Below are 25,610 nucleotides of genomic sequence, written 5' to 3'. Positions count from 1 at the left end.
ATAAGAAAGACACGTCAATGCAATTCTATCACTACCGTATATTTTAATTGGAAGTCACTGGTTGGTAGTTCGGTACGCATGGGAAAACAAAAGAACAAAGGGCAAAGTCAAATCTGAGAGCAAAAAATGCGTAGACCTGAATATAAAAAAGTAGATCACCATGATTGCAAGATATATGAAAACAGAAACATCACTAAAAACAGAAGTTGGTCCACCAAGAAGAGATTTTCACTATGGTAGTGTAGTAGATATTTTGCTAACTGAATATCGTACAAAGTTAGACTGTGGAATAAGTAACTCCAAAAACAGCACTTTAAAATTAAATCTTGATTTTATTTATACTGTACACGCTAATTTCACTATTGAACCACTAGTACATGAGATAAAAGCAACAAGTCACCATAAGTGTGGCAACTGGTGGGGCACTGCCCCTCTTGCCCCGAAAACAAAGTTGCCAGGGCTTTGATATGTTTTCAGTGACTACGTTTACATGCATTTAACCCTTTCAAACTCAGAACATGAATATTGGCAATATTCAGGTTTGAAAGGCCATATAAACATGCGTAAAATTATAAGTAAAAAACAAACACATAAGATGTGTGGGGTACCGCCTTTGAACGTAACTTTGGTTTGTGTTCTGTTCTGTCCGAGTGTTATGCTCACTATTTTGAGTTTGTAAGTTGTGTTAGTGCACCACCTAGTGGCCATTGTTATTTTTGTGTGTGTAAAAATTGTAGACGTCAGAAACAGGAAGTGTCGATCTCACTGACATAAACAGACAATTCCACTCTAAGGCTACGTTCACACTGCAGGTCTTAATGCTCAATTCCGATTTTGTGCTTCATGTTTCAAATGAGATTAAATTAAAGTCAAATATAAAGTCACAACTGTTTCTCAAAGCAACTTAGCCGATTCACGTACGTCTCCTGAGTGATGCAGAGCCCATATTCGACTTTTGAAGACGTATAGGTCGGATATATGCGACGTGGCCGTTCGGATTCTTATCCGATCCAGGACCACATATGAATGTGACCCAGGTCGGATCTGAAAAAATCGGAATTGAACCGTTCAGAGTAGGGGTGGGACGATTCGGGTAAACCACGATTCGATACTGTGACGATATTTGGCCCGCGATATCGATAATATCACGATACACGATAGCTACGATTTTTTATATATTGTCAAACAATATACAACGACGTGACTGAAAAAGCCAACAAATGCCCATAAAAAGGAAAATGTCTATTATGTATTTATTCAATGCCAAAACTTCTGAGAATTTTAACTGTAAACATTGTAAAGTGAGACAAATTAAAGTGCATAAACATTTATAACATAACACTAAACAACTGGACACATTATATCGATATCTACCGTCAGTGTATCGATAATTTTTTGCAACAGAGAGCGCAACAATATATTGCGATATTGATTTTTTCACCCACCCCTAGTTCAGACTGATGTAAACAAGTCAGATACAAGTTGCATTTTGGCAAAAACAAATCCGATCTGGGTCGCATTTGCCTGCAGTGTGAACGTAGCCTAACATCTCTTGTGCTAATCGCTAATCGTGATCGCTAATTGTTAGCATAGGCTAATTTTGTTGGTATCTTGTGATAATTCATGTGTATGAAGTACATTGTATGTTTCTTGTAGTTTCTCAATATAAATAGACAAATTCACTTCAAACCCAGACTCTGTGGAGTTTGGTTATGAATGTTTAGCTGTTTGGATAAGCTAGCTCCTCGGCTAGCAAGCTCTTCACACCGAATGTTTCAGAATCTTGACCTTAACCCGAATACTGACTGCATGTAAACGTAGTCACAGTTATGCTCGGTAATTCAAACAATCCTGTTCTCCAATTCTGACACACCGTTCCTATGTTAGTAGTGTTTTCTGCTCGTCAGGTTCAGTCCTCTCCCAGCCCCGCCGAATTCGAGTGACGCTCCGGTCCACGCAAGGCAGGAGGAGGAACAGCTTTAGCGCCAGCACCACGGAGGGAACCACAAGACTCAGCATGTAGCCCGGAGGTGTGTACCACTTATACGTGGAGGGCCACAGAAATCTGTCCCAGCCGTACAGGAAAGTGTGAAGGGTGCACAGGAACAACGTCACGTGGCCCAGCTTGGACTGGAAAACAAGAAAGTGAGTCGTCACACACACGGAAACAGATTCATGAGAAAGTAGCTTCTTAACCTTTGATTTTGTGTTTACATACACACACAAATACACGTCTAGATAGGGAATGGGGACGTACACAGTAAACAATGCGCTTGTAGAGCCATGCTAGTTACCAAAGATAAGGAATTGCCTCTAAATTACATGTGATGAATAATATTAACATTTAAACTGCGGCTCTAATTTGTGCTGGAGTAGAGAGAAGGGGTGTGGAATGTGAAGATGAGCTTCACATGACCCACTTACATTTATGAATGATTAGTTAGTGAGGCGGATTATATTTTACATCGATCAATGTGTGTGTGGGGGGGATGCCTTTAAAGAGGTGTTTTGGAATGCTAATCAAATCTGGACATTTTTAATACTAAATTTCCGTCTTGGATTTGGACACTCAGGGGGATTTATTGCCATTTCTAAAGATATAAAGCAATGTTTGTGTCTAATTCCTAGCTAATGTGTGTTTGTGTCTAATTCCTAGCTAGCTAGCTAGCTAGCTAGCCGATAGCTCTAAGTCATTAGTATGTCTAGCAAGTTACCGCATTTCTTGCAAGTCCAGTCGTTTCTCTAATTTTCCACACCTCAGCCCGATGTCACTAGCTTGTGACAGTGTAGAGGATTTTTTTTTTTTTTTTTTTTTAATCACACAGTAAAATCACCAGCAGGCAAACTGAAAGTGAATACCAACTGCGCCTTTTTAATTGTTTTCAGCATGGTTGCGTTTGGTGGATCATCGGGCAAGTTGTGGCTCGCACAAATCTCACCAAGCTGGCTCACGTAGCGTCATACTACTAATTTGTCTGAAATATCCAACAATGTACTAGTAGCTTGTATTTCATTCTCAGTCACTGCCAAATCTACTGGCTACAGAAAGGGGTGAAACGTTTTGCCTGGTTCACTTTTTTTTTTTAATAAGTGAGTGCAAATTGGAGTGGAGCAGCTGCCTCTGTGGCACTTTATCGTTTCATAAGGTAAGTGGCTGCCTGAAATGCCCGACTGTCAATCAAACAATCAGACGTTCCACTATGTAAGCCTTTTCAGACCCAAAGTTGCGGCACAAAGTGCTTCACACAATAACACAATAAACAGGCAAACACCCACACGACTTTCGAGCTGACAGCCGGAATCAAAAGGAAAATGACATCAATGTCAGAAAAATGTCATCAGTCAGGCAGCTCGAGACGCTGGGTAAAAGAATAAACAGATCTAAAAAATATATAGAGAGATGTGATGACTAATAGAAAGCAGCCTAAAACACAAAAATTGAATTGTTATTGATATTGATTGTTGTTTAGAAAAATATATTAAAAAAAAAAAAATTGTCGACGAACAGGATATATATATATATATATATATATAAACTCACTTCACGCCAGACTCAATGAAACTGGTTAAAGAATCAACAACAACAACAACAATAATAATAATAATAATAATAATAATAATAATAATAATAATAATAATAATAATAATAATGAATAGAACGGATACCAGGTGTTGACATTGTGCCAATATCCTGCCTTAGTTCAAGGAAATGGCAGCCAATACTGCAGTATCAGGAAATAAAAAATTGAATTTTGAACAATAGAAATTTTCCATTAATTTCATGCAATTTAAAGGAAAAATACTATATTGGGATATATACAATATGCTTTTTTTTTTTTTAATGATCTGTCTTTTGTTTTTTTCTTCCTAATGTATCAAAAGTATTGATGTAACGATAAGTGCGATATCGTGATACCGTGATATTAAAACTGCCACAATATCGTCGTCGTCACGATTACGATATTCAAATGCAACACATCAGTTAAAAAACTCGGCTTGATTTCCATTTGTGCAGCTGTAGCACCCTCTGGTGGCTAGTTTTTTTTGTGTGTAATTTAATATTCATACGCCATATTTTGGCCCTTCTATTTTTAAAATCCACGCTAATGGTCAGATGAAGGGGAACGTAATATGCCTGTAAAGCAAGTCAATATGTGCGTACATTAACAACATAACAATAATAATAACATAATAATAATAATAATAGTAACATTGCTGTTATGTACAAAAGCACAATATTGTATGAGCTCTTTTTTTTTTTTACAATATTGTGACTTTTTTTAAACATCACCAACCTCCCCACAATATCGTGATAATTATTGTATCGTGAGCTTCATATCGTGATATCGTATCGTGACATTTGGATATCGTTACATCCCTAATCAAAAGTACTCGTGGTATCGGTACTTGGCTATCGGTGACCATTCAAGAGTTGAGTACTTGTACTAGTATTGATCTGGAAAAAAGTGGTATTGAACATCCCTCATAATAAATGGGAATGATAAACACAAGGCTGTAAACAACTTTTCCTAGCCTTTAAAATAATAAATATCTTATCAACTAAATATTAAAGTACTTTAAATATAATTCGAATAAATAACGAACGTGAGTCTAATGAAGTGACGCACGCCAGCCTTTGCAACCTGTCTGGTTCGTGAGGAAAGCTTCCAACTGAACTGATGTCGTACTCGCAGACGTACTTTGTGTTATTATGTGTTACACACGCAAACATACACGCACGTACGCAGGCACAGTTACATAATGAGGAGTCTGTTAGGGAGCTGCTGAGCAAAGTAACAGCATGAGCTTGGGTGGGAAAAATCCACACACATATTCCACCAGTTATGACTGCCAATGTTGACGGTAAACAGGGCGCAAGGATTTTTTTTTTTTTTTTTTTTGCCCAACGCTTGCACAGCACCAGCACACACGACACACTGGACCTTTGTATTAAGAGTCAACACACATCCAAATGCAGTGTACACACACACACGCACACGCTAAATGACTACCTGTACATAGCTGAATTCCCTCCAGCTGAGAGCGTTGCTAACCGAAGGCAATGATGTGATTCCCAGCAGGACGTACAGGCCGAATCCCAGAATGCCCACAGAGAAGTACGAGTCCGTTCGCCAGGCCACGGTTGTGTCAAACTTTGTCGTTTGGTTCTCCTTGATCTAAATAGGAGCAAACACAAGGCACGGCTTTGTACACTGTTGCAAAAATGTCTGAATATACAAAAAAAAAAACAAAAAAAAAAACACGCCTTACCTGTTTGATAACGTATTCCCAACCTTTGAATCTCACATAGTATCTGTAAGTTTTAAAGACAACATATTTTTCATTATTCTCACTAATTTTGAAGTACCGTATTTTCTGCACTATAAGGCGCACCTTCAATGTATGACATATTTTAAAACTTTTTCCATATATAAGCCGCTACAGTAGAGGCCGGGGTTACGTTATGCATCCATTAGATGGTGCTGCGCTAAAGGGAATGTCAACAGATAGTCAGATTGGTCAGTCAAACTTTATGAATAGATTACAAACCAGCTTTCTGACAACTCCAAAATGAATAAACAGCTGTTTTATTATTTTCTCTGAGGTAAAGTATTAGTATTAGCTAGCGATCCAAGATGGCGGGATTTTCTGCGCATGCGCGTCACCGATCGTGCAAGGTCACCGATAGCGTCTTGACAGCGAGACCTGTTGCGGCTCAATATTGATCCATATATAAGGGACGCTGGATTATAAAGCGCACGGTCAGCTTTTGAAAAAATTGAAGGCTTTTAGGTGCTTCCTTATAGTGCGGAAAATACGGTAAGAATTGACATATACTGAGAGATGAGAGTTTCTTATTATTATTAATTTAGGGATGTTCGATACCACTTTTTTTTAGACCGATACCAATACTCAGACCCTCAGTACTCACCGATACCGATACCAACTGCCGATACCAGTAGTACATTTTGACAAATAAAAAAATCAAATCCACTAAATCACTAAAAGATATTTTTAAACAAATATATTTCCTTTAATTTTGACAAAAAAACAAAACAAAACAAAAACAGCACAGTCACTCTTCAATAGTCTTAAGTATTTCCAAACCGGTGAAGTTTTGGTGAAAAACTGCTGCAAGCTAGCGCTAGTTACAGGCAAGGAGGACTCACTTAACGTCTTCCCCCTCTGCCATCCGTCGCTTGTACTCGTCTGCGTCACGAGTACTTGAAAAAAGGCTGGTATCGGCCCGATACCGATACCTGGTATCGGTACTCGCCCATCCCTAATTATTATTGTTAGATTTAAAAAATAAAATAAAATACTGACACTGACTGTACGTCACCTAATGGGGATGACTAGCGTGTAGAGCACGTGTAGAAACGCAAAGGCGAGCGCCAGCAGTCCAAGCTGCTTCCTGCACAGCATCCAGCGGTCCAGCCAATCAGGGAAGCGCCTGAAAGAGCCACATGCACACACCTGTACGGACCAATTTTGGAATAACGATGTATTTAAAAGTCAACAGGATAGCCATCCTATCCCTGCACTCACAGAAATATTTCAAGCCTAACTTAAGATTTATGTCATGTTTTTACATCACAAATTCTCATGTACTTTTTTAAAAAATTTTATATAATATATTTTTATAAAAAAAATAATAAAATAATGGATATGTGTTTTTCACATAGCAGTATATTTAGCGTGTATAGGTAAACTGATTATTATACAATTCAAACAATATACTGTACTTTGTGTATTAAAAAAATACTCTCATTATTAATAATTATACTTTATTAATACATAAACCTGAGAGTTACGCATTTCAAATAAATAGTCTTTATTAGACTAATGACTTTGCATCATAAAAGGTTTATTTGGTATCTTAAAAAGTAAAAAAAAAAAAATCTAAAAAAGAAAAAAAAAAGTACATGGTAATTTGTCCCATAAAAAAATTACATAAATCTAAGTAAATCTTAAAAAATAATAATTTAAAAAAAAATGACGTTCTTCACATAGCAGTATATTTAGCGTGTATAGGTAAACTGATTATTATGCTATTCAAACAATATACTTTATGTATTTTTTAATATATACTCTCATTATTATTCATTTAGAATAATTATACTTCATTAATACATAAACGGGCGGCACGGTAGTCGAGTGGTTAGCACGTCCGCTTCCCAGTTCTGAGGTCTCCGGTTCGAGTCCAGGCTCGGACCTTCCTGGGTGGAGTTTGCATGTTCTCCCCGTGCCCGCGTGGGTCTTCTCCGGGTACTCCGGTCTCCTCCCACATTCCAAAGACATGCATGCAGCAGCCCCCGCGACCCTTGTGAGGAATAAGCGGTCAAGAAAATGGATGGATAATACATAAACCTGAGGATTAGGCAATTCAAATAAATAGGCTTTATTAGAATGAGTATGCATCATAAAAGATTTATTTGGTAGGATTTTGTACATTATCTAAAAAAAGAAAAAAAAAGAAAAAAAAAAAGTACTCTACGTGGGAATTTGCCCGTAAAAAAATTACAGAAATCTTAAGTAAATCTTTAAAAAAAAATGGACATAAGTGTTTTTCACATAGCAGTATATTCAGCGTGTATAGGTAAACTGATTATTATGCAATTCAAACAATATACTTTATGTATTTCTAAATAAATGCTTTCATTATTATTCATTTAGAATAATTATACTTTATTAATACATGAACCTGAGGATTATGCATTTCAAATAAATAAGCTTTACTGGACTAATGACTCTGCATCATAAAAGGTTTATTTGGTAGGACTGTGTTCAAATTATAAATGGGAATTTGTCACGTTAAAAAGAATTATATAAAGTTAGGCTTGAAATATTTCTATAAATATGTATGTCTTACCTGTACTTGGTACCCCTGTATAGCTGAAGAAAGGCCGCGAGAACACCCGGCAGGTAACATAAGGCTAACATGATGAGCGACACAATAGGAAACACCTGAAAGACACGCAAAATGCACACGTCAGTTTCCTCATTTTACATTTGACGCTGACGTTTACATTTGAAAACATGGACCTTGTTGGCCAGGGACACCATGATCCTGAAGGAGATGTCTTTGCGCTGATCCACATAAGCGTAGATGACGTCTCTCATGAGCAAGTAGAAGAAGAAGAAGGCGCTGAGGCCCACGGCAATTTGGAGAGGCAGCTTCCACTCGGGGAAAAGCTGCAGGGGGAAGTCCTCCAGCTCTCGGGCTGCTGACAGAGACCCCCGGTCCAAAACTGTCAGGCCCATCTTGGTGGCCACATCTCCCACCGTCTGCTTTGCGTCTGTGCTGTTGCCGCACACGTACACCTGCAATATGCAGGTAATATATGTTTTAATCGGGTTCATTTACATATCGCAGTCATTTGACAATGATAATCACTCCATCATATGAAGGAATATAAAGGCTAAAGAACAAACAGAGAAAGAGAGAGAAAAAAAAATGTAATCAATCCTATGAGAGTAAAATTAGATTTTCTTTTACAAAATGACATATAATATGATGGGGTTAATTTTGAAATTTAAAGAGGAAGAAGTCATATATTGCCAGATGTCATTAACTCTTTCATTCCCAGCCATTTTCACAGAAGCAACCCCTTTTGCTCATGTCTGTTTTACTGGATTTTGACTGACTTTGCAAGGTCCGCAGAATGTTTTGTTCTTTTGCTATAAAAACATATCCGTTTCCATTTTGCAGCAATTAGCATTAGAATATTGCTAGGTTTCATCATTATTCGCAAAACCTGTTGAAAACACTGGCAAAAAGAGCTTGTTGCAAATGGCTCTGGCTGATTTCTTATACTCTTCTGCCACCTGCTGGCCGTTTTTTGCAATAATTACCATTGCTTTAAACGACCTCTTCATGTCAGAAGCTCTATCTTTATGCTTTAGCATAAAAAAAAAGTATAAATATGTCTTTGGGAGTGAAAAACAAAGTATTGAAAAACATATTTATACGTCTTTGGGTTTGAATGAGTTAAATCAAGTTAAGAAAACACTGGCTATTTTTCCTCTAATCACCAGGTAATTATTTTAATTAACATTACTGGTTGATGATTTTTAAAGGGATTACTTGACTCATTGAGCCATTTTCAGCAGTAAAAGGTTAATATTTTGTCTATAATTAATGTGATAACATCATTATTTTTCATGTACAATTAATAGCTTTAAAAAGTAATTTTTCTACTTGCTGTCGACTGATGATGACATCACCTGTGTTGAGGAAGTAGGTAATGACCAATCACGGCACAGTTTACTAACCAAACCAAAACAGGTGAGACATGATTGGCCGTTACCTACTTCCTCAGCAAAGGTGATGTCATCATCAGTCGACAGCAAGTAGAAAAAAATACTTTTTAAAGGTATTCATTGTACATGAAAAATAGTGAAGTTATCAAATTCATTCTGGAAAAAAGATGAACTTTTTATTGCTGAAAATTGTTCAATGAGTCAAGTATCCCTTTAATCAGAAATGCAAGTAAACTTTTGCAGATGATTTTTTCCCCCCGAATGATTCCGAATCTAACTTTGTTTTTTTCTCTAGCATATCAGGTTTTAATAATAATAATAATAATAATAATAATAATAATAATAATAATAATAATAATAATAATAATAATAATAACAAGGATTAAATGATGATAATAATAATAATAATAATAATAATAATAGTAATCATAATAATAATAATAATAATAGCAGTAGAACTAAGCTGAACTAATTCTTAAATCTTACTTAAAATCATAAATATAATTAAAAAATGAAATTCAATACATTGGCCAGCCAAGATGATAATAAAATAAAATTTCACAAACACACTTATTGGTGTGGTATTACATTATCAATACAGCGTATTATATTTTAGTTATAATTTGCAGCGATGCACAGAGGCACTGTGTAATAAGTTACTCATGAGTTACAAGTAGTTTAAGACGAGCAAAATATTAGAAAACACTTTCAGTATGATGAAGTGTGGTTGTACAGCAATGCAAAATTACCACCATAAAAACAAATCTTGTCAAATGAATTGGTCTCTGACAGAATAATTTTTGTAAGGCAACGTTTGATTACAGCTGTTGTACTCAGGACTGTTCCTAATAATATCGTGTAATATGTAGTGCGTAATTATGACACTGCATCCTTATTTGTTTTATACACATAACGTAAATTCATTGTTTCATCTTCAAGGATAAAATAATATTTTTTTTGTTGCTAGTAAAGGAACAACAATGAAATGGCCAAAGATGCTCCAAATACACCAACAAACACATATGTGCTTTGCGGTCCTCTGGGAATGTTCAAACGAACAACCGAAACCAAAAAAAAAAAAAAAAAAAAAATACCCACATATGCTGCAGTTTTGCAGCACAGAGCGACAAAGCGAAACGTGTGATGGGACGCTCAGATCCAAGAGTGACTTTGAGTTAATTGATTCAAGGATACATCAGACGTGGCTCTCGCACAAAAGACACGAGGCCGACTCGTCAAATTTGGCTGCCGTCGCTCGCAATTGGTTTGATCCGAGCTTCAAAATGAGTTAATAATATAATTTGGACGGAGATTCTTTCCATTATTTTTAAGTTGTTGGTCAGCGCCCCACTGTGGGAACACATCAGACGCTTGCCAAAAGCTTGTAGTCCTGCGACGCCCGTGCAATGACTGAATAAAACAATTACGGTTAACGTTTTTAAATGACAATTAATTTGTTGCAACCTTTGATGATCTTACATCACTTTGTTCAAAACTTAAACCAGTTTTTACCTGTCTACACGCATCGGAGGGTCCGTTCTGAAGAGACCAAGCGGACAAGGTGTTAAAGGCTTTCACCACATGAGATCCAGGAAGTAGTCTGCACAGCAAACATTGTTGGCGATTGAAAAAACACGGGGCACATTAAAGATGCATGCTTGGGCGGCTCTCACCTCTGCAGATATGCAGCGTTGGCCTCCGGGTAGAGATTCAGCTCAGGGTTGTTGCTGACATCCACCAGCACCTTCACGACCAAAAGAAGGGGAGGAAGAGAAGCAAATAGATGGCAGACTGAGTTCAAGAAAAGAGTACGATGAGGTAACACCTATGAGGGGAATCGTACTAGAGCAGGGGTCAGCAAGCTTTCCTGTCAAAAGAGTCATTTTAGGCCAAATAAATAAACGAAAATTTGTCTGGAGATTGTGATGAATGAAACAGTGAGTTAGTGTTAGGGTTAGTCTCATGTACTGAGGAGATAACTAGAGCTGCATCACAACACAATAATATGACAGATATTTTTATGTTTTTTTTTTAATACATTTTTGGCAATTTTTGGGGGACATATTATGCTAATTTTGTGCCTCTCTTCTTCCTGTTTTGGACATTTTATGGCTACTTTTGGACATTTTTTCTGCCTTTTTCAATTTTCAGACATTTTTGCCAAGTTTGTGTATGTATATGGTAATTTTTGAAATTTCTTCTTCTTTTTTTGACATTTTATAGTTACATTTTAAACTTTTCTGCCTTTTTTTCTTTTCTTTTAACAATTTTGTGCACGTTATATGGCAATTTTTTGGATTTCTTTTGTTTTTTGGCCCTTTTTATGGTTACTTTTTGAACATTTTCTTTCGAGAGTTTTCTTAAAGGAATTTTCTTACTTTTTTTTTTTTGTGGACATTTTATGGTAATTTTCGGGATTTCCTGTTTTGTTTTAAAAAAAAAAAAAAATTGCTGGCTTTTTTTTTTTCTTCAGTTACAAAGATATTTCATAATTTTTGTTACTTCTTTTGTTTCTGGACATTTCATGGTTACTTTTGAAAAAAAAAAAATTCTGCCTTTTTTATTCAATTCTGGGACATTTTTTGGCAATTTAATTGACATTTTATGGTAATTTTCTGCTTTTCCTCTTCCTTTTTTGGACATTTTTAGGAATTTTTCAAACTTTTTCATCTACCTTTTAATAATCTCTTTTTTTTTTCTTTTAAAAATTTGGACTGATAATTTTTGAAATTTTATTCATTTTGTAATATAAATCATTAATTCTTTTAAACACTATTTTATCTAACAGTAAATGAATAAATGTGTAAAAACAAAAATAATAAAAAAAGCAACATTAATTTCTACTTTTTTTTTTTTTTTTTTTTGTAGGTCCACAGGGAGCCACAGCAGAGGGACTTAACAGCCACATGCGGCTCCAGAGCCGAAGGTTGCAGACCATTGCACAAGCGGTTGCTTCAGGTCAGATCTTAATTTTTTTTAATTTCATTTATTTTTTATTTCATTTTTTTTAAAGCAGTTTGTACATTAATGAAGATAAATACCTTCCCCTTCAGCTGTGAGGTGAGCTTCTCCATGAAGCCATAATGTTCTCTGCGTATGCACACGAAGATGACACTGGCCCACTGGGCTGCGTCTGCGTAGCTCATGACCTACGATGGATACACAACACAGTTGTCATACACGTGGCAACACGCACACTTATCAGTTTTCACAAATCTATTTAAAATTCTAAGTAATTTAGCTTTTTTTTTTTCTAGATGGCCCTGGTTGATCTCCTTTGCTCTGCTGCCACCTGCTGGCCGTTTGTGTAATCACTACCATTTCTGCAACCGTTCTTTGCAGTTGAGAGGCTGCATCAAAGCCTTCTGTATGCTCTAGCATAAAAAAACAAAACAAAACAAAAAACAACGTAAAAATACGTCTTTGGGACACTTAAAGCATAAAAAAAACGTATTTACACGTTATTGGGAGCAAATGAGTTAATGGCCGATTTTTTATCTTTATGTGTGGCATCTGACAAAGATAAAAAATCTTTTAAGATTTGAAAAATCTTTACATGTGTACCAGGTCAAAATTAAGTTCACTCATTAATTTTGCTGTTTATTTGATGATGACGATGAAAATCTCTGAACATTAATGTTACCTTGATAATTTTTCAATGTTATTTGTTCATTTAAAAAAACTTTTTGTTGTTGTTGTTTTTTTGTTAAATCACTGTAGGCTATTAACTTTGTATCAAGTATTCAACATGCTAATGGAAAAAATGCTATGTAGTAAATAAAATCCATAAATAAAACTAAATCCATGCTCCATACATCCAGTCATACTACTTTTTACTCAAATGTTTCAATATGAATGACCTGTAGTAAAAGTCGGATATGAGTTTGAGTGTTACAACAGGCAAATGTCCCCGATTTGGTAGGATGAAACAGCATTAGGACCACATTTGAACTGAAGGAAGCTGTAACATGACAAGCGAACGTTGCATTTTGATATTCCATTGTCAATATTATGCAACCAAGCACATTCACCACCTTCAAAAAGGATGAAAACAAAATGCTCTTGAAGCAGAAGACAAACATTGATTTCATTCGTGACCTTCGACTCGGCTGATAAGCTTTTCATTTTTGGTTTGTTTTTCTTGCCCAGGAAGAAAAGGCATCATTTCAACCCGCTTTTTGAACTCCAACATGCTGCTCACGGCACGCCACGTGCGTTACCTGAGCTCCATGAGGCAGCGGGCCGCAGCCGAGCGGTCTGCGGCTGCCGTACACGACCTTGTAGCCCGTCTGCAGCAGCCGCTGGCCCAGGGAGCGTCCCAAATCTCCCGTCCCAAAAACGCATAAGGGCTCCTGCTCGGTGACCTCTGCTCCCCCTCCTAGAGGACGCAGAGGCACGCTCACCGGCTTGACCTCTTGTGACATCGGCCCAGCGGTTCCAAAGTCTGACCAACTCCGAGGTGAGGTTCAAAGCAAAATAGACAAAATTATCCTGAAAAAAAAAACGAGCTTCTCAAATCCGATCCGTGTATGTCTTCGTTTTGTACATCACTCTGTTGACTTGCAGATTTTGGTTAGTGGAGTTTTTGTATTTGCCTTTGACCCCTCCCATTTCAGGTCGGGCTTAGGGTGAAGTCTTTCCCAACTGCGATAGTCGGTGGCAAAAGGTGGGAGGTGCACGTGTGTCCTCGAACCATAATAACTTTTGCTGCAAACTTTTCTTTGTGTGTGTGTTTGTGGTTTCAAATTCCTTCTGGGAAACCGACAGGCCGTCTCTGAAAAACATCATCACTTCCCCGCATTCTGGTACGTTTTGTTTTGTGAAATCACTCTAAGACAAATAGAAACATTTCCTGCCCACGAACGCTTTCAATCACACTCTGTTTTTTTTTTCCGAAATTGCCTCATATCAGGAACCCCGACAGAGAAGCTGAACATGCTGAACGTTTGCAAATATGAAGAGAAACTGGAATGTTCCCAACCCCCCCCTCGTCTCTTCCAGTGAGCCCCCCGCCCCCGCCCCCAAACATTACGACTTGAACACATGTGGGCAAAACAAACAACTCTGTTCGGGCAAGCAAATTTTCACAACTGGCCACGAACAATTTCATACTTTTGCAGGCAAGCCCACCAATTTGTAGGTTAATCAGCACTTTTATGTTTGCCCACTCCTAAATGATGGTCTTGCTCTCAAAGCTGAAAACGGCCTTTCATTTCCCAAAAGGTCCAAAATGCTCCAGCGTTCTACAGTTAAGGTGAAACGCTGACCTTGTGACCTATCCTGCACTGTAATTACTCCCTCTGCTCTGCTGTTTTAGTAAGGTCCACTTTGTGTGTATGGGAGTGTGCGTGTGACTCCAATACAGCGGTGGGGCGGAGGGGATTAAAATGATTGCTGATGTGCTTTCCTGAGCTGTAATTAGCCCGAGACCTTAACTGCAATTAACTGGCTATTAGGCAGGCCTGTTTTATTTATATATTACATTTCCTGCACAAAGGCAAGTGTGATTTATAAAAATAAATGAAACAGCCAGAGAAAAAATAAAGTGACAGCATATGAAATGACAATATTGAATTTAAAAGGTGATTAAGAGGGGAATTAAGAATTACAGTGCAAAAGAAAAAAATTATGGTTTACAAGTTGTAGGGCCGACAATGGGGCATGTGGTTACGCTTTACAGTATAACAATTTAGTGCAGTTTATTTTTAGAGTTTCAGAACTCCGTTATACTCAATGGTCTAGAAAAAGTGAATTATTATTTTAAAAAGTGAATTATTATTGGCCTGAAACTAAAACTAGCTGTGCTTTAAAATCAAGTACACCCTCACTCACTCACTCACTCACTCACTCACTCACTCACTCACTCACTCACTCACTCACTCACTCACTCACTCACTCACTCACTCACTCACTTATTCACTGACTCACAAACTCACTCACTCATCACTCAAACACTCACTCACTCATTCATTCATTCAATTATTCACTCACTCACTCACCCATCACTCACTCACTCATTCACTCACTCACTCATTTATTCACAGACTCACTCACTCATCAGTCACACACTCACTCACTGACTTATTCACTCATTCACTCACTCAATTATTCACTCAATCACCCATTCACACACTCACTCACTCACTCACTCATTTATTCACAGACTCACTCACTCATCACTCACACACTCACTCACTGACTTATTCACTCATTCACTCACTCAATCATTCACTCACTCATTACTCACACACTTATTCACTCGCTCACTCACTCACTCACTCACTCACTCACTCACTCAATGGCAGTCATTGTGAAGACTTCATCGTGTTTTGGAGAAGTTTGTGTAAAATATTTTAGAAACCCCTACAGATTAGAGCATTTATGAGTTTGCAATTTGTTTGCAATTTGTCACTTTATTCTTGTCTTTACTTGATTAATTTAATCATAGAAAAAAGGTTGTTTTTTTTTCATTTTTAAGTGTACTTGGTTTCATTAACGGCTTAGGGGTGGGTGTGATTGAAATGTTTTAAAGTTGGTGCCATCCAATATTGCTCAATGTACCACTGAAAACCTAATATTAGTTAACAACAAACATGAATGTAGAAAAACAAAGTTCAGAAGTTGCATCAGCAAACGAGTGCAAACAGCAGAGAAAAGGAACAAGTTGCTGTGTTGAAGTTTAATTATCGCACAAGAAGCTGTGTGCTTATTTCCCCTTCCGTGTTCTTACTTTTGTGGTTCAAATTGTCTTGTTTTCTCCTCTGAAGTTAAGTTCAAAGATCATTAAAGAACAAAGATTGACCTCTGCTGCATTTGAGCACTTTTCCAACACGCCTCAAATGACGTGGGATGCTTTTTGATGATCAAACCCAAAAGTGAAAGGAAGCAGGTTTTTTGTTTGTTTTTTTAATGATGAAATGATTGAAAATAATGGGGACGACTTGATCGTAGTGTCCACGGGCCACAACACTGATTGGCTTGACTACAAAAAAGACAGATGCTAACAAAAGCTCTATTACAGTCACACTTGACATCATAACAGTCACCACACCAAAATGACCGACCGCCATTTTATCTGAAACAAAACACTGTGAGGTTTAATAGTGGAAGTTAGAAAATGATGAAAAGTTCTTCCCATGATTACAGGCCTAACAGGGCACATGCTCCCTGGATAAATGTGCTATCAAATACATGGAAAATTGTAGCAATTATTCATTAGCGAGGATAGGCAGAGGCTTGAAATATTAATAGACTACAATGAAATAATGTGCGGCAGAGTGTGATTTGCTGTCAGAAAGAAAGAGGGGGCAGCTGTGTTGTGGTGTTGCACTCCAGATCATTCTAAAATTGCAGGCCAGAAAAATAAAATGTGCAACAAAATCCAGGTCTGGATAATTAACAGAAATAATCAATTGCCATTGGCCCCGATGAGTAAAAACAAAAACTGACTAGGTTCATTCGTTTAATTTATCTGTCACCAAAAAAAACAACAAACAAACTCTAAAACTCCAATTGCAGAGTTGAACCCAATGCAGAGGCTCTTGAGCTTTTTGTGAACTTTTGTGCTCCTTCAAGGGGACACATAATGGAATATTGACATTTTAATTGCTTGGTGGCTCTCTGGAACGCTTGCCTAAGCATCGGGTGTGAAATTGAACAAGTCAATAAATCTGTTGTTAGCTGCGTATTTCCAAAGATGACTGTGAGCGAGCTGTTCTGCATTTTGACGAATTGCAACTTCACAATGTGAAGTGTCGATAATGGAACAAAAATTAAAAAAAAAAGAAGAGAAAAAGGCTTTTTAAAAAATGAAAAGGAACTGAAAATACATTATATGTTGACATAACTATAATTGTAGCAAAAATGCACTTTAGTCTTTGGTGCCATTATTAATTTAATGCATAAGCCTTTGGGGATGATTTTAAATGTGATTAGTGATAAGTTATGATATTATCACGATATGAAGCTCACGATACGATAATTCTCACGATATTGTGGGGGAGGTTGGCGATATTCAAAAAAGGTCACAATATTGTAAAAAAAATGAGCTAATACTAAAAAAAAGCACAATATTGTACTATTGTACATAATATTGATGTTATGTTATTATTATTATTATTATTATTATTATTATTATTATTATTATTATTATTCACAGGCATATTACGTTCCCATTCATCTGAGAATTAGTGTCGATTTTAAGCATAGAAGGGCCAAAACATCCCTAATTAAATTAAATTGCACTAAAAATCTACCCACCAGAGGGTGCTAGAACTGCACAAATTGAAATCAACCTGACTTTTTGAATAGATGCGCTGCATTTAAATATCGTGAACATGACGACGACGATATTCTGGCAGTTTTAATATCACAATACCGTTCGTATCGTTACATCCCTATTAAATATTCCGCACAAGTAATACGCTTTAAAAAAAACGAAAGTGGCACTAAAATTAAACATTTTTTAAATAGCTAAAATTAATAAAAACTAAACAAACCACCCTCAAAACTAATTAAAACTAAGTAAATTGAAAAAAAAAACTAAAAACAGAATAAAAACTACCGAAAATGAAAATTCTTCACATATTGATTATTGTCACACATTATACATAAAGTATATTAAAAAATAATAATAATAATACACCATTGTATAATATTTCTTTATACCGTATGTTTGTTTGTTTTTTTGCGGACATCGTATTGATACGTTAAATATTGTTATATTGCACAACTCTAGCTCCAAGTAATGTTTTCCTTCTTGTGTTTTTATGAATGCACCATCACAAATCTTGCATGCCGCTTGCACTGCACTACGAGTGGATTAGTGAGCTTTCGGTGTGACCAAGCAGGTTGACGCAGCGCCGCGGGGGGAAAAACAAAGATGCAGACCAAAGTGTCAGACATATCTGCTTTTTTTGTGCGCGTACATGAACGCCCCTCGGGCCATCTTCTGGAGGTTAGATTTCACGTGCAAAATCTTTCGCTCAAGGTAGATGCATAAAAGAGCCTCTATTTGCACCCTTCAATTGTTCTAAAAATGTCGATGTGGGGAGAGAGAGGAGGGGGGGGGAAAAGCTCTTTTCTTGTTGAGCGCTTTAAATGGATTACAGAAGAAAAATAAAGTCCAGCTGGCAGCTTGGCAGCAGATGATATCCGGGACTTTACTGGTTTTGGAAAAGGTTTGAGAACAGTGTTGCAATCTGTGCTTTCCCCACTGTTGACAGGAAGGAGGCAAGCTACTGTTCAACAAATAGAGCTTCACATGTTACATTCATCAGCTGCAAGTTATTTCTGTACTTATGTTATATTGATCACTTTTTTTCTTTTGTGAGCTGATAGTTTGTCAGCCTTTTCCTCTCCAATCTGTTTTGTAAGACAGCATATTAGGGCCACCTATAAATAGATGTTTTTTTTAAGCTCAGAATTTACAATAAAAAACTTTTTCTGCCACATTATAAAGTGGCAAATTTGCAGGAAGGAAAAGTTTTTGCAGCGCCTCTTTAAAGTGTGAATGCTTACTATAATATGATTAATCTCTGATAAAGCAATTATTGTCTGTTATTATTTGAAAACCCAACGGAAAAATTTCCCAACTTATTCCACACTTGTGAAATTGTGGCTTGGCATAAACATCTAAGTAGGCTACGTGTATTTCTCGCAAGTTTTTTGCTTGCAAAATGTGAGTTTATTTCTCGTAAATTGTTGAGTTTTCCTCACAAACTTGCCACTTTATAATGCTGCAAATATCTGAGTTTTTTTGTTGTAATCAGTGAGTTTTTTTTTTTTTTTTTTTTTTAAATTTGCCACAAATATCAAAATAAATTTCTTGAAATTTGTGAGGGTTTTTTTTGTTTCGTTTTTTTTTTTTTTTACAATTTTGCTACTTTCTAAATTTCTAAATATTTCTCACAAATTTGCAACTTTGTAATTCCGCAAATATTCTATTTTTTTTCTCGTAAATTGTGAGTTTTTCTCGCAAGCTTGCCACTTTATAATGCTGTAAATATCTGATTTTTTTTGTTGTAACCAGTGAGTTTTTTCTCACAAATTTGCCATAAATATCCATTTTTTTTTTCTAGTAAATTGTGAGTATTTCTCGCAAACTTGCCACTTTATAATGCTGTAAATATCTGAGTTTTTTGTTGTAACCAGTGAGTTTTTTCTCACAAATTTGCCATAAATATCCTTTTTTTTTTCTAGTAAATTGTGAGTATTTCTCGCAAGCTTGCCACTTTATAATGCTGTAAATATCTGAGTTTTTTCTTGTAATTAGTGATTTTTTTTTCTCGCAAATCTGCCACAAATATCTGCGTTTTTTTCTTGTAAATTTGTGAGTTTTTTTTCCACAAATTTGCTACTTTTTAATTCCTCAAACATCCAAGTTGTTTTTTTTTTTTTTTTTTTCAGATATTTGCCGAGATACAAAGTGGCAAATTTGTGAAAAATCTCTTTGCCACTTTGTAATTCCACAAATATCTGCGTTTTTTTTTCTCATAAATTTGTGGGGGGGTTTTCTTTTTTTTTCGCAAACTTGCCACTGTATGATACTGCAAATATCCTTTTTTTTCTCCTGTAAATCTGAGCTTTTTTCTTGCAAATTTGCCACTTTGTAATTCTGCAAACATTTTACTTTTTTCTCGTACATTTGTGATTTTTTTCCTTGCAAAGTTTCCACTTTATAATGTTGCAATTATCCAAGTTTTTCCCTGAATATTATACACCTCTTAAAAAAAAAAATGACACAAGATGTGCCTTGCAATAAAAATGAGTTTGACACCCCTGATCTAATGTTTTAATAAGCAATCAATCAAAAAGGCAAAGTGGTCTGATATTATGCTAATATTGTCAAACATTGCAAGACTTTGCTGCATAACCAACTTTTTTTTCACAATTTGACAAAAACCCAACTAATCACAAACAAAATGTTTCCTGACATTGTTGAATGCCTGCTAGAAAATAACTTGACGTTAATCTGCCGGGAATGCAATAATCTGCCAAAAGTGCTGTCCCTCACGTCCAATCCAATATTGTGCCACACTATAATCGCTCCACACGACTAAAAGTCACAGCATCAGAGAAATCCTGTTGATAGTCAAGTAATAATTCATTCATGTGACCACAAAATGATTTTTTTTTTTTGGTCTTTCTGTCTGTCATGTGTAATTATAGCTGACTTTGTGTCAAATTCTCTTGCACACTCTCACTTCCTCAGCTGCCAGCTCTCCTTTCCAGGAAGTTCATTGCCACAATTACTGTCAATCACTTACTGGGAAAAAAAAACCCATTAGTCACATGATGCCGTCTTGCAGACGAAACAAATCACTTCACCAAGTAATTAACTCATTCACTCCCAAAAACGTATTTATACGTTTTTTAGGTTTTTGTATGCTAGAGTTTTTGTATGAAGGTTTTGATGCAGTTGCTGACCTGAAGCGGTCGCTTAAAGCGATGGTACTTATTACAAAAAAAAAAAAGAAAAGAAAAAAAAAACGGCCAGCAGGTGGCAGCAAAGTATAAGAGATCAACCAGGTCCATGTTGCAACAAGCTCTTTTTTTCCCAGTATTTCAAAAGGTTTGGGAATAATGATGAAACTTAGCTAATTCTAATGCTAATTGCTACAAAACATAAAAACTAGGGGTGTGAATTGCCTAGTACCTGACGATTCGATTCATATCACGATTCACAGGTCACGATTCGATTCGATACCGATTAATCCCGATACGAATTTATAAGTCGATTGTTGCGATTTTTTTCATTCAAATTTAGAAAATACTAATCAGTAAGCTTGTAGAGTGTAAGATTTATATGAAAAGGTTCCATGTTTTGATAGCAATAGAACATGAAAATGGCTGGGAGTGAATGAGTTAATGACATCGGGAAAATTTAACTGTACATTGTAGTGAGGTTTCATTTGAACTGTTTGACTTTTGGTCGAACAATGTCGGGGGGGGGGGGGGGGGGGGGGGGGGGGGGCTCTCAACTGGAGGTTCCGCTTGTGCTTGTCCGCCATGAACAGAAAAGCACTCTGTAGTGTTTCTGAAATGAGATAAAGCAAGTCGTAATGATCCTCACGAGAGTGGTAATGAGACTTAATGGGAGTTAATGGGGTTACACTGATCAGGAGAGGAAGGAGACCCCCCAGGTTAATACGGCGACTAACAGGACAGAGACAGAGAGGAGACAAACAAACACACACAGACCGTCCATGTAAAAAGTTGAGCCTTCTTACTGTAGCCTGAAATCATTACATTGTTCGAAAACCTTGTTTCACTTTTAGGAATTATACATGAGCCTTCTGCGGGGGGATCCTCGCTTTGATTTTCTTGTCCTAAACTACCGTTAGCCGTGCGGGTGTGCGCGCGTGTTGCTTTGTGTCTGTTTGAGAAGTGTGCTCTTTCAAGTCGTGTGCGCTTAGCGGCACTTAATGAGATCGACGGGAGTTTTTACCTGTGAGCGAGCCTTTGATGAAATGTTTTTTAAAAAAAAAAGAGAGAGGGAAAACGAAAGGGTCGTCGAGAGGATGATAGGAGTGACGCATACAGTGCACATGTGGAGGGGTGATATATAGGTGACCTGCAGAAAATAGGGAAGGTTCAGTGAGGGAGGGCGCCGCGGTGAAAAAGAGGGAGCAGCCCCACGTGCGACACAGAGCAGAAGGCTTCATTAATCTTTCATCGAGAGGAAAAGTCGGCTTGAGCTGGAAAAAGCGAGACGGATGGTTACTTCAACACATCAATACATGAAAAGCTTTAGAGCGTCTCATGTTTGGCGTGTTGCATTTCAACGTATGGATTGCAGTCAAATGTCATACTTTGATTTTATTACTACACAATGATGAATAGGTGGTGCTCCCAATAACGTGTAAATACGTTGTTTTAATGTTCTAAGTGTCCCAAAGACGTATTTATACGTTTTTTGTTTGTTTTGTTTTTTATGCGAGAGCATACAGAAGGCTTTGATTCAGCCTCTCAACTGCAAAGAACGGTTGCAGAAATGGTAGTTACACAAACGGCCAGCAGGTGGCAGCAGAGCAAAGGAGATCAACCAGGTCCATGTAGAAAAAAAGCTAAATTATTTACAATTTTAAATAGATTTGTGAAAACTGATGAAACTTAGCTCTCTTCTAATGCTAATTGCTGCAAAACGGAAACAGATAGAAACATACTTTTTTTTCCTGATGAAAGAAGAGACTTTAATCTTGCTTTTATAGCCATAAAACACAATATTCTGTGGGCCCTGCAAAATCAGTCAAAATCCAATTTTTTTTAGTGTGAGCTAATTTTAAAAAAAATTTTTTTTACAATATTATGAACTTTTTTAAATATCACCAACCTCCCCACAATAATTATCTATTGTGAGCTTCATATTGTGATAATATCGTATCATGACGTTTGGATATCGTTACATCCCCTGATAATAAGGGACATAGTAACTGCATACTAAAGTTTTTTCAGACTTCATTTTCATACATTTTGAGATGTTTCTGCATTTTCTGTCAAATTTCTGACATGTTTGGCAATTTTATGGACATATTATGGTCACTTTCTGCCTCTCTTGTTCTTTTATTTTTCATATCAATTTTCTGATATTTTTGGCAAATTTGTGAACATTTTATGGTAATTTTGGGGATTTCTTCTTTTGGTTTTAGACATTTTATGGTTAGATTTTGAATGTTTTGTTTTCTGCTTTTTTTAAAAATTGGTTTCTGACTTTTTAGGCAATTTTGTGTACATTTAATAGTAATTTTGAAGATTTATTCTTTTGTCTTTGGACATAGTTTTCTTTTTTGTCTTTTTTTAAATTCAATTCTCATTTTTGGTAATTTCATGGATTGGTAATTTTCTGTTATTCCTCTTCCTTTTTGGACATTTGTATTTTTTAATTTTTTTTTTTACTTTTTCATCTACCTTTCATCTCTCTTTTTGGACAACTTACAAATTTGAATTGATGATTTTTTAATATTTAAAAATTCATTTAATCTAAAATCATGAATTCATTTAAAGATGATTTTATTTAGCTATTGATTGAGCCACATGAGAAGGACTAAAGAGCCATCTGTTTACATTGAGAAAACAGTCGGCCTTAAACATCATTCATGATATTTGACTTTCATCAAATTGATAAGGTAAATGTAGTATTACGCAATAGGATTCCAATGACAAAAACATGCTGTTTGCAACGGGAGGGAAGGACATTAACGCCAATCAGTTGTTCCTTTGACAAGAATTCCCCCGTTCGGCTCTCTTCAAGATCTAACGCCGTTTTACTGACCACCGACTCGACAGGATTTTTTATTTCAGACTTGTTGTGAACATAAAGCTGAACAGGAAGAATGTTTTCTCCTCTATGCAATTCTTCTCTCGCTCTTATCGCTATTTCTCTCCAGATTGGGGCGCTTTCATCCAATTCCCAGAAACGAGGAGATGCACAACACTGGGAGGGAGAAAGGCACAAAGGCAAGTTAGACAACTACACACGCACACACACACACACACAGTTGTGTATATACAGACGCAGAGGGCCTTATTTCCAGATGCTGTCAGCGGGAGGGCACGAGCTGGAGGAAGCACAGGATGAATTCTCCTCTGCCTCATTCCATCAAAGTGCCGTGACACCCCTATTTACCGCCCCCATCCATCTCCACAATGACTGTCTACCACCTCGACGCGTGTGCATCCATGTGATGTGCCCTTTTGCTGCTCAAAACGCGGCGGGCTTAAGGAAGAATGGCTGCGTTTGACTTGAAACACTTGCGCCAGTCCCATCAGACAAAGTGAGGAAGTGACTCGGCTCAAGTTTAAACTGCTGTTCGACCTCACCAAGAAATCCCTTCGATTGATTCCCTAATAGGTCGCCGCTTCTTTTTCTTTTTTCTTTTTTTTTTCCTTTCTCGAATCTCATACTTCAGGACTTTCCGCTGGCTTTTCTTCTCATTGTGCGAGGCGTTTTCATCAGTGCGGAGCGTCGGCGCCCTGTCCAATTCCCCGACCTCATTTTGTCTCTGAGAGAAATAGTTTATTTCACACACACGCGCAAGCCTCCCTTACACTGCTGTCCTTCTGCTCCCCGAGGCTATGGTCATGCATTTTCTGCTTCAAATTATGACTTTTTTTTTGTGTTTGTTATCACTGGCCACCTCTGATCCATGACCACCGAAATAGAGGGAGCACACGCTGAGTGGAATGAAATGGATATTAGCAGCATAGGCCTGCTTAGTGAAGCTCGACAGCAGCATTTCTCAAACCGCATTACTTGTGCCGCTTCTCGACAGTTTTGCAGTATTTTGTTTTTTAGCGTTTACATGAAATACATGCACCCGTATTACACCGGCACAAGCTTGATGTGATCCTATACACGATTCAGCCCTTACAAAGAATATTTATATTTTTTATTTATCAGAAAGATGTCATGTTTTTCCATAAATTGATATGGCATTTTATTTTTTTAACTTTTTTTTTGTACAGTTAAATAAAGCTTTGTTCTAAATTGTGTCTATTAACTCATTTGCTCCCAATAACGTGTAAATACGTTTTTTATGATGTAAGTGTCCCAAAGACGTATTTATACGTTTTTTTTGTTTGTTTTTTATGCTAGAGCATACAGAAGGCTTTGATGTAGCCTCTTTGTCAGATGCCACACATAAAGATAAAAAATCGGCCATTAACTCATTTGCTCCCAATAACGTGTAAATACGTTTTTAATGTTTTAAGTGTCCCAAAGACGTATTTATACGTTCTTTGTTGTTGTTGTCTTTTTGTTTTTTTATGCTAGAGCATACAGAAGGCTTTGATGCAGCCTCTCAGCTGCAAAGAACGGTTGCAGAAATGGTAGTTATGACACAAACGGCCAGCAGGTGGCAGCAGAACAAAGGAGATCAACCAGGGCCATCTAGAAAAAAAGCTAAATTACCTAGAATTTTAAATAGATTTGTGAAAACTGATGAAACTTAGCTCTCTTCTAATGCTAATCTTTACGCTGTTTCACTGCACTGTACAATAGTTTTGTTTTATCCGTTGTTTTTGCTCTGTCTTTCAATAAATTATGTGTTTAAATGTGTTTGTATCATTTGTGTGTTTGAAGACTTTATAAATTAACTGTGATAAATGTTCTAAAACTCGACTTGATGGAATAAACAGGTGGAGTGGACAAGTGGAAACAGAAGTCAAATGTTCTGGGGGAAGTTGTCTAGCAGGAATGAATTTATAACTGATCTCTTCATTTATTCATTCAATCATTATTGAGAAATAGCAAAAACACATTTTTATACAAGTAACTTTTTAAAGTAAACCGCACACAGAGACATTTTCTTTTTAATGTCTACTTATCTAACAGAATCCTAATCAAA

At 36.7% G+C, this 25,610-nt stretch overlaps 1 protein-coding gene and 1 long non-coding RNA gene across 2 annotated transcripts; one reads left to right on the top strand and one right to left on the bottom strand.

The window, feature by feature from the left end:
• Positions 1-312: 312 nt before the first annotated feature.
• Positions 313-13,908, bottom strand: LOC144022108 (metalloreductase STEAP4-like). The gene is made up of 10 exons (XM_077526609.1): positions 13,485-13,908; positions 12,306-12,413; positions 10,938-11,008; positions 10,777-10,864; positions 8,047-8,325; positions 7,874-7,968; positions 6,344-6,454; positions 5,272-5,314; positions 5,013-5,177; positions 313-2,130 (listed from the first exon to the last, which is right to left on the bottom strand). Exons 1-10 carry the CDS (start codon positions 13,686-13,688, stop codon positions 1,879-1,881), a joined length of 1,416 nt encoding a protein of 471 aa, XP_077382735.1. The 5' UTR covers positions 13,689-13,908; the 3' UTR covers positions 313-1,878.
• Positions 10,946-25,239, top strand: LOC144022109 (uncharacterized). Its single transcript, XR_013284263.1, has 3 exons — positions 10,946-11,082; positions 12,133-12,222; positions 23,652-25,239. It is a non-coding gene; the product is annotated as an uncharacterized LOC144022109 (long non-coding RNA).
• The last annotated feature ends 371 nt before the right edge of the window (positions 25,240-25,610 follow it).

This window comes from Festucalex cinctus, chromosome 7 (assembly GCF_051991245.1).
Source record: "Festucalex cinctus isolate MCC-2025b chromosome 7, RoL_Fcin_1.0, whole genome shotgun sequence".
Taxonomy (NCBI): domain Eukaryota; kingdom Metazoa; phylum Chordata; class Actinopteri; order Syngnathiformes; family Syngnathidae; genus Festucalex; species Festucalex cinctus.
This window is presented reverse-complemented; position numbering and strand designations above follow the sequence as displayed.